The 9642-nt window shown below is 40.8% G+C and overlaps 1 protein-coding gene across 2 annotated transcripts in view; it reads left to right on the top strand.

Annotated features, from left to right (window-relative positions):
* The first annotated feature begins 679 nt into the window (after positions 1 to 679).
* PALM (paralemmin) overlaps positions 680 to 9642 on the top strand; it is an 86145-nt gene continuing 77182 nt past the window's right edge. Inside the window, exon 1 of one of the 2 annotated variants that reach the window (XM_075206050.1) lies at positions 680 to 794. In XM_075206050.1, the coding sequence (XP_075062151.1) occupies positions 790 to 794 (5 nt within the window). In that variant the 5' untranslated portion in view covers positions 680 to 789. The remainder of the gene's footprint in view (positions 795 to 9642) is intronic. The other variant, XM_075206056.1, reaches the window with a different exon arrangement.

Genomic DNA, 9642 nt, shown 5'->3' with positions numbered 1-9642 from the left:
ATTATGACACATATGTGAATAGTCATGAGCTATCCATTACAGTTAACAGGTATGAATTCCATACAAGTGTGTGAGCAAACCGTGCACATATGCACACTAGCCCAGAGAATTGGAAGTTGCCCTCTACGGCTCTGGACCAGAATTGCCAGGGCAGATGAATATTGCTCAGCTGTATTGGCGATATGTTCTTCATAAATTGTGTAAAACTAACAGTAATATGAAGAGAGAATGATCATTATTCTGATTATTATAGAAACCAAAACAGGGCTTGATGGGCTAGGGGGTGGGTCAAGGGGGCAGGTGGCTGGTCCCATAGTGGGCTACCCTAGGCTTGGTCACTGGGATACCTGAGTTTTTATTTCCTTTAAAATGTCCCTAATAGGCTGCTGAGTTGAGTCTCCCCATTTGCCAGCCAGCCCCTGAGCCAGAATGACACTTTTGGAAAACTTTAATTTGGTATTTAGGTTATGTAACAGATAAAACATGAGACACAATCGATGGAAATATTGGCAATGGGATTTCTGTCCAAAGCAACGGCATTTGGAAGGCAAATGTATACTTACACATGACGTTTCACGTGTAGAAGGTACTCTGAATACATTAGTATACGAGGTGCGGTTTCCTTTATTTCCATCAGAGGGCGCTGGATACATATAGATAATATACAGAAGATACTGCCCTGCCGGTGCCTCCCTCCTTTCACATTCACACCAACAGACATACACACTGAGGGCCAGACCAGGCTCTGCCGCCTGCACATCACCCCGAGCTGTTGCAGGAGCTTGCACCATGGAGTGAGTACAAGAGACCTCGCAATGTTACACCCTGCCCATTCCCTAATCACCTCTCCTTTCTGCATGCTGTACATCCACCACACCTCCTGTATCACACTCCCTGCATCACCTACCACCTCCTTCCATCACCCGCACCCTCCTACACCTCACAGTACACCTCTGCCCCGCATCCCCTGCTTCTCCTCTCTCTTATACACCTCTCTGACCATCCCACTTCTTATGTCAGCTTCTACACTTGTTTCCTCCAAATTTCTAATGTGTTGGTCTTCATAAAACCTACATTTGTATAACTGTATTCCTACCTCGAAGCGTCACCATCCTTCTACGTTCCCATAAATTGTCTTTGATTTGATTCCTATACTTTCACTATACTCCTAACCCTATCCATTACACACCCTCCGCCCGTCTTTACATTCCAGATATCCCCCCACCCCATGTATGACCCCAGCACTCCTTGTGCATGTTGTTCTTCTCCTGGCTATACCTAGGCCCCTCTGCATCTGCCAGTGTCTCCGTATCTCTTCGCACCACCCCCACCTCCCATATCTTCGTGCATTTTTGAACCCTGTAGTGATTTCTCAAATTCCTGATCTTCCTGTAATCACATCTACTCCCTGCATCCCTGCTGCTATCCAGCCACTCCTCCTTGTATGTCAGCGCTGCCGATCATTCCCCTCTGATTGTCCTACATCCTCTTGCTGTTAATATGTCAATAGTTGTATCCATTTGGCAGTCCTGAAATTCCCTGCCTCCATCTTTCCCTGTTACCATATCTCCTCTGTTGCACTTATGGATATTATGTTACAGATGCCTTGTTTTATATGCTGCTTGTACCTGTCCTTGGTCTGATGAGATATGTGCCAGCGTAGGGAGTCTCCCTCTTGCCCCAGCTATCTGTAATTATAGCTGCAGCGGGTGCAGGGAGCTCAGATCTCACAGATCCATCGCTACCACCTTACTTTATGCCACTTGTTGGCATTGCTGTTGTGCGATGCCCTTCAGTACCTGTCAGCACATACTGCGTCTACCACTGAAATCACAACCTGGGTTGCACTGTAGGGGATGTCTGGTGCAGGATTTAGACATGGCTGCTGGGTCCGAGAGGGCAAAACGCTGTAGGGAGACAGAGCAGGGGAAACGCTAGGGAAAGAGGAAGATGAAAGCATGCAGAGAGGCTGAGGGGGAGAGAAGAAGGGGGGGGAGACATCATGAGAGGAGACAGAATGAGCAGGAAAGGGAACAGGGAGTGAGTGGCCTCAGTACAGAACAAGAGCCACATTCCAAAACAAGGTTCAAATTCCTAGCTCAGCCAACAATGCACTTCCTAGCAGAATACTACAAGAAGCAATCTTATATCATAGTGAGATATAACAACATGAACAGAAATAGAACTCTGTTAAAATAACAGAGAAAATGCAGTAATACCTAATGCTTGTCAAGTGGTAAATTATCATGCAGAGCAATACAATAATGCACAGAGATTTAATCACCAACAAACAGTATTATATAATAACATATTTGCTGATATAATAACAGCAATTTAATGGCACAAAGTGCAATATTAAAAGTAGCCTACGGCGAAAGGAATCTCAGCTTTTTAAGCTCAGTTGAAGTTTTATTATTAGATTGGTGATTTAACTTAGTTACATTGCTGCTTATCACTACAGGGAAAAAAATAACCAGAATAAAATGGTACATTCCCAATTGGCTGTCTCCATAGTTCATTACTGTCCAGGCTTATATGTTATACCTCCATAATGGCAGCAATTTAGTAACGATAAATAAAATCTTTTTTGGGGGGTAAGGAAAAACCTTATATTTTAGCACATTGTTGCAGAGAGGAGTGCTATTGCAAAGCCCCACTCAAGGGCAAAGTGGCAAAAGACTGAAAATAAGGCTTGACAATCCCTAGGTGGCCATGACAACTTACAATTTACAACTGACTGTCATTTCTTAGTGTGTAATTACACTTGAATTTTGGCTCAATAAATGTCAGACCAGGTTTATCTTGCTCTTAACATCTATGTCATTCTGTCTGTCCCTCCTGATGATGTGTTCCAACTAATTACGTCCAGTATACCTCTTGTATCTTTTAGAGACAGCAGACATTACTTAGATGGGCTGTCCTCTATCTGTAATAACTTTTTGGCAGTTCTAATAAGAGCATGTGATTGTTAGATTTATAGATAACAAATGCTTTGTACAGGCTGCAGTTTGGTGCAAACAAATGGGCACTTGCAGTAATGTCACAACAAGCACAACATGCTTTATTACTTCAGCCTTTTGTTCTATGCCAGCCCCACTTTAGCCTGTGTGTCAGAGTTGTGGGGGTAGGTATAGAGATGTGTTATTGGGCATAGGATGCTATATTGAATTTTACTTGTAAACAAGGCTGCAGGGTAAAATTAATCACAATATTTACTTTTCAATTTGGCAGTTAGGTGGCTTTTAAAGGGAACTCATGGTACTGATTTCAGCTTGAGCTTTTCAAATGTATTTTCTATTTTGTGTAAATTGAATTAGTATATTGTCAGTTTGCTATTAAAAATATATGTTTTTGATTATATTAATGATTCTATTATCATGCGCCTCCTCTTTAGTATGTTGCTATGGAGAGCTTTTAGTCAGAGATGAACTATCTTTAGAGACAGCAGTACATTGCCAAAACAAACCTGCAGGCTTCAAAAAGATACAATGTAATATAAAGAAAAATGAGGAGACTGTAACTAAAAGTGAGTAGTATCATTTTGGGCTAGATTTACTAAAGGGCGGTTTGGTGAAAGCGTCAGTTTTCTGTGATTTTTCTGGCGGTTTTAAAACCACCGGATTTGCTAAGGCCCAAACTGCCATTTAAACGGACAGAATTGACATTTAACAAAACCACCACTTTACAAATAGCCATTCTGATTTTAACAATGATGAACATACAAACTGCCGGATTTACTAAGCTGGGGTTTGCAAAACCACCACAAAACAGCCATCCAAACAGCCAAAATGAAAGAGGTAATTGTGAGAGGCAAGATTGCTCAAACTGCATGCTGTTTTAATTATTTTGCCATTCAGAACATAAGAGGAAGCACCACTGACATTTAAATGATTGGGGCAATCATTATTTATTGCTTATGGGGCAGCACAGGGGTGTAGTGGTTAGCACTTCTCCCTCACTGCACTGGGGACATGAATTTGATTCCCAACAATGGCATTATCTGTATAGAGTTTGTATGTTCTCCCTAGGTTTCCTCCGGGTGCTCCAGTTTCCTCCCACACTCCAAAAATATACTGGTAGGTTAATTGACTGCTAGCAAACTGACCCTAGTCTCTCTTTATCTCTGTGTATGTTAGGGAATTGAGACTGTAAGCTCCAATGGGGCAGGGACTGATGTGAGTGAGTTCTCTGTACAGCGCTGCGGAATAAGTGGTGTTATATACATATATGATGATGAAAATTATTTTTTAATTAAGTAATGGGAGCATTTTCCCCCTTTATTTTAAGAGAACACTATTACTGTATTATTTTATGGGGGAAATGTGAATACATAATAATATTAACTGATTGTTAATGGTGGATGTTAATGGTGAATATAATTATTTATGCTGCACAATTTAGCATTACATAGTGCCCGAATAATATAATAATTCAATAATTTTGTCCCCTTAATATAATGAAAAATACAATTATTCCACAGAAGTTAATTTTAAATTAATTTTGTCCCTTAATCAATAAATAATGATTGCCCCAATAATGTAAATGTCAATGGTGTTTCCTCTTATGTTCTGAATGGCAAAATAGCTCAAACGGCCATTTAGAAGAAGGTATTAAAAACCTGTATTTTGGATGGTGGTTTTAAGGAAACAGCCAGCGGTTTGGACAAAACCACCGGTGGTTTAGCTGTTTTCAATCCGCCACTCATCGCCAGCCATTTTAGATCACAGCCTCAAGCTGCCCTATAGTAAATCATCATCATCAACATTTATTTATATAGCGCCAGCAAATTCCGTAGCGCTTTAAATAGTAAATGCGGCAGTTTGGACCACTAAACCGCCTGCGATGTGTGGTGGTTTAAAACCGCCACCAAACTCAAATCTTTGTAAATCTATGTAAATCTAGCATAATGTATTTTTTTTTATTCATGTTCTATCCTTTGTTAATCATGTTAATTTTACACAGCAAATAACAAATTGCCAATTTTTCTCAATTAAGGGGAACATCAAACTCTGTTACTCTGATAGCAATACTCGCCACTAACTAGTAGTACCAAAGCTTGTCCACTTAGCTGGGGCATGCAAGGGGTAATTATCTCAGGAACTGAGGGAGTCTCAGGGTGTGGGCCAATTGTTTTCCCTTTAAGGAAAGGGTTTATTTTTTTTCATGTAGTGCATTAGTAATTACTTTTTATTCCTTTCCAACATCCATATGGCAAGATAACAGATGAGGTAGTTACTTATCCTTTCCTCAGTATATTTATCTGGTGTGTGAACTTGGAGGGAAAGATCTTATCAAACTGTTGTACCACTGCTAGGTCATGCCACTGATACCATCCTGGTAGATGGGGAATTGGGAAATCTAAGCTAACAAGAGAGATAAGTTCACTTTAGAAACCACTGCAGGTTATTAAAGACACTGCATTTTCTGACACTTTCATATTGTATTTTTTTTTGGAGTCATATACATGGGAAAATTCAAGGAGATCTTACTTTACTCTTATTTTAGTAGTATTAACTGCCTCTACACCTAATTAATGTTTTAATGGTATATTCACATTAAATTTAATGGGTATATTATCCAGATAGGGCCTTCTGAACCCATCAGCTTACATGGGTCTTCAAAGTGAGATTGCAGGAAAGGGGGTTTAAGAGAAGCAGGTAATTGGAAATCATAACAGACGCCTTATTTAGCCATTAAGGAAATAGTTGCCTACTCTGGGAGACTCACACATTTTTGAGAGTTCTCCCAGAAGAGCAGGGCAACCTCCGTATACCACCCTTTTCGTTGGTGAAGTGGGCGAGGTGGAGGCTAAAGGCGTCATTCTAGCCGTGCCCTCTGCTGCAATAGGACCAAATTGGAAAAGTTTATCAGGGGGCGCAACCTCTCGGCATGGCCATGCCCCCATCACGAGGCCCCCTCCCGGAGATCCTGCTGCCAGAGTTGGCAAGTATGAAATGGTGTGTAATGTAATTTATTGGTCTTATATTGGCTATCAACCTGGTAAACTGCCTACAATGCTTTAGTGTAGAGAGCCAGGGAACAAATAGAAACATATGAAATTATTATAGTAATTAGGATGTTACCACATAGGCTCACATTATGGCAGTCCATAGGGGAGGACAAGTGGGGACACGCTCCCCAGGTCTCACTCCTCTGGCATTTTGCCATAGCATGTATTATTGCTTCTGTTTTACTAGATATGTTTTTTTGTTTTATTTGTCTAATGTGATAGTCAGGGGCGGAACAGTGCATTGCAAAATTTTGGTAAGGGCCTAGCGATGTCGTTCTTACCCCTCAGGCTGCTGTGGAGTTTGGAGGGGGAGGAGATTGGAGGGCAGTCATTAGGCACACCCCCTGCCAGTTAGGCATGCTCCCTCCATGGTCTGGTTACCTCCATTCTGCCGGCACACCATTACTATGCTCATGATATATTATTCTGTCCCTACCATCCGCCACTTTTATGTACTGAACAAATTTCATGTCAAAACGCTTTTCACTAATCATATGACGTAAATCAGAGGTTTATGTCATGTGAGATATACCAGTTAAATGTTGTTGTAAATATATAAATATATCATGTAAATCAGGATGTGCTGTGTGATAGACATTGCCTAACACAAAGCTGCATGTCTTAATATGGTATTTCAGTTTTTTACATTTTAAAGCAAATGTATCTTAAAATATCACTTATCAATTCTTTTCTTTTACCAGTTATCTTATTAAAGCTTATGTCTTTTATGCAACCAGTGAAGACTTTTCAAACAACCATTGCCTGTCAGGCTACCTATTTCTCCTTGTACCATTCTCATTGCATTTGTCATAATAATGTTATGTCAGGTAAATAGACTCAGCAGGGTGCAAGCCTCATTTCCAGGGACATCCACAATGACTCATTACTGCCCTCCTTTCTCTTCTTGCCTCCCTCATCCCTCTTTTTGACTTGTTTCCTACCCCTCCCTTGTCACCTTTGGCTACCCTCGCCATCCTTGTAATTGCCCTTTGTAATATAACTTGATTTACGTGACTGTTCTCATATTACTACTTGTATTTATTACCTGCTCTTTCAGTTCTACTTGTGCTCTGTCAATTTTTGTGAACTTTTGTTTGTGTGAACTATGTCGGCCTTGTTTGTATTACCGCCATGTACGGTGCTGCAGAACTTTGTGGTGTTCTATATATAAATGCTAATAACGCTGATAATAAATATTCTTCAGAAAAGGAGGATGGGTTGTGGTTACAAGGAGTTAACATTACAAACCTAACATCTACTATAATGTACTGAAAACTTGCTTGTATGTGCTCGAGGATTGAAAGGACTCTACCTGTTGCAAAGTGGAAATGTCCATTACAGATGTATAGAATAATAATTTTATTCATAGTAGTTTTGTAGGAAATATGCAAGAAGTCTTTCTTTGAGCTGTTTCCATTAGTTGCCTGCAGCAAGGGAATCACTTAGGACTGGGCTACAATGATTGGCCATGTTCTCTCACATACATCAGTCTGGCTAAGAGAGCAGTCTACTGTACTGGCTACATGCAGCTCTCATGGCTGTTGGAAGTGATTCATGCTTTCTGAGATCAATTACCACAATATTGGGGATAGCTACATGCAGAGTGTTTCCATGTCCAAACTTACTATACAATTATTATGTACAATTAACTAAAAGTTGTGTAAAATGTACCTCCATGCATTTCAATTGCTTCAGAACTTTGGTTACCCCTCAGGTAACGTGACCCTTACTTACACCATGCACATCAATGGAATTCCATAGGAAGTCCCAGAAGTAGGGGGACTCAGGGCAGGAAGACCCCACTCTAAAAGGTTACATCTGGGAACCAGATGTCAGGAATACCTTGGGTCAATCTTATTATCTAGTTAACGCTTAAAGTGCTGGAGAGGTGACCACAATATATGTCTGTATAGTCAGGTTTGTAAGACATATACTGAATTCCAATGACAGTGATCATTTTCCCATGTACAAACATCACGTTGAATTTGAGTAAATACCTTTTTACTTAAGTCCAATCAAAAAGGACAGAATTAGGGGGGGGGGGGGGATTTATGATTCTGTTTGTTGTTTGACCAAAAGCTAACTACTCCAGAAACAACTTGAATTTTGAAAGGAGATAAGAGTGCAATTATATACATTTTGTAATGTGTTTACTACTACTGTTATCTGTTATTTTTTATTATAGTTTGTTTAGCGATGTCTTTCTTTAGTTTCTTTCATGCTTACTTTTGTTCTTCATTAGGACTATGAGATTGTGCCTTTTAATGGGAGATCCTGATTAATTTGACGGATTTTCCCTTTAGCCAGCACTAAAATATTTTGTATAAACTACATATATTAGAAGCAGCTGCTTCTGATACATCAAATTTACATGATACAGGTCTCCCTGCACTACTTTTCTAGGATTCTAAGCTTGTCATTGACAGTCGGGACCATTTGTGAAAGTGATATATGGAGTGCACCATCACAGTTTTGCCCACACTGGATCCCATTACAAAGTGCAAGTCTGCTTTATTAGGGTCATGCACAAAGATTTCCGCCAAAGCGCAAAAGTTTACCGCACAAGATTATGATGTTTGCGGAGGAGTGGAAGTTTGCACCAGTTGGTGGGAGAAGATAGGCAGAGTAAGCATGTCCTTTGCAAAATACAGAATAGGTAAACCAATGCACCTAGTTTTTTGCTGCGAAGTACAAAAACAAAATTTCATTTTACAGAACAAAATTAATAAAATACAGGATTAGAGAGGGTGCATTTCTAGGGGCATTCCTTGCAGCCCCGAGGGGAACGCAGCAAAAGTGCTTGTTTTTTGCACCAGCTTTGAGCTGATGGAAACAAGTGGCGACAGGGTGGGCTTAATGCAGCTCCGTGTCAGAGGTGCCACCTGGCCAGACCAACCACTGTCTAGCTGCAAGTATCAACTGCAATCCATTGTGGTGCCATCACTTTTAGGAAATGAGTTGCTGCCTCCACCAGGCATCTGCAATGCTCCCTTGTGATGTTTTCACTCTTTACCCTAGGCTGGATCTTCCTGAACACTTACTTTTGATCAAGGCTGTAGGGTAGTTGGTAGAGGTTGACTGAGGACTCTTCAGGAGACCAACACAGGACACCCGGGGAAAGGATTAGAGCATCAGCTCTGATCTGTAGGTCACAAGAGCACAGCGGGTATATGTGTCTCTCAGGAATAGAGCAGGATCTTTAGTAGTAGTGAAATTTATGGCTCAGATATAGCTTTTAAAAGAGCTGTTACACACACCAACACTTAGAGGCAATGCAGATGCTATTCAGTTTAGCTTATTATACACCATTTTACACACATATGCAGGCAGAGGGTAATCCAGACACAATTCTCTTTAACTAGTCCAGGTTGATTTCATTTTCTGTCAAGAGTAATCAGCCTATAACATGATATTATTTTTACATTGCACTCAGCGGCAGAGTGTGTGTCCTCCCTCCCCTCCCCCTCTCCCATGTACATGGGAGCTAAGCATCCTCTCCACCCTCAATCCACTAAGTTTTGGCTAGGAGCAAAGATGTAACTCCTGGGGTAGCAGGTTCAGCAGCTGCTCTGGGCCCTGGTGACTTAGGGGGTCCATCAGTTGATCTATCACTTAAAGCTGGTTTGTACAGC

Source organism: Mixophyes fleayi, chromosome 1 (genome assembly GCF_038048845.1).
Source record: "Mixophyes fleayi isolate aMixFle1 chromosome 1, aMixFle1.hap1, whole genome shotgun sequence".
Taxonomy (NCBI): domain Eukaryota; kingdom Metazoa; phylum Chordata; class Amphibia; order Anura; family Limnodynastidae; genus Mixophyes; species Mixophyes fleayi.
Note: the sequence above shows the minus strand (reverse complement) of the source record. Positions and strands in the feature narration are given on the sequence as shown.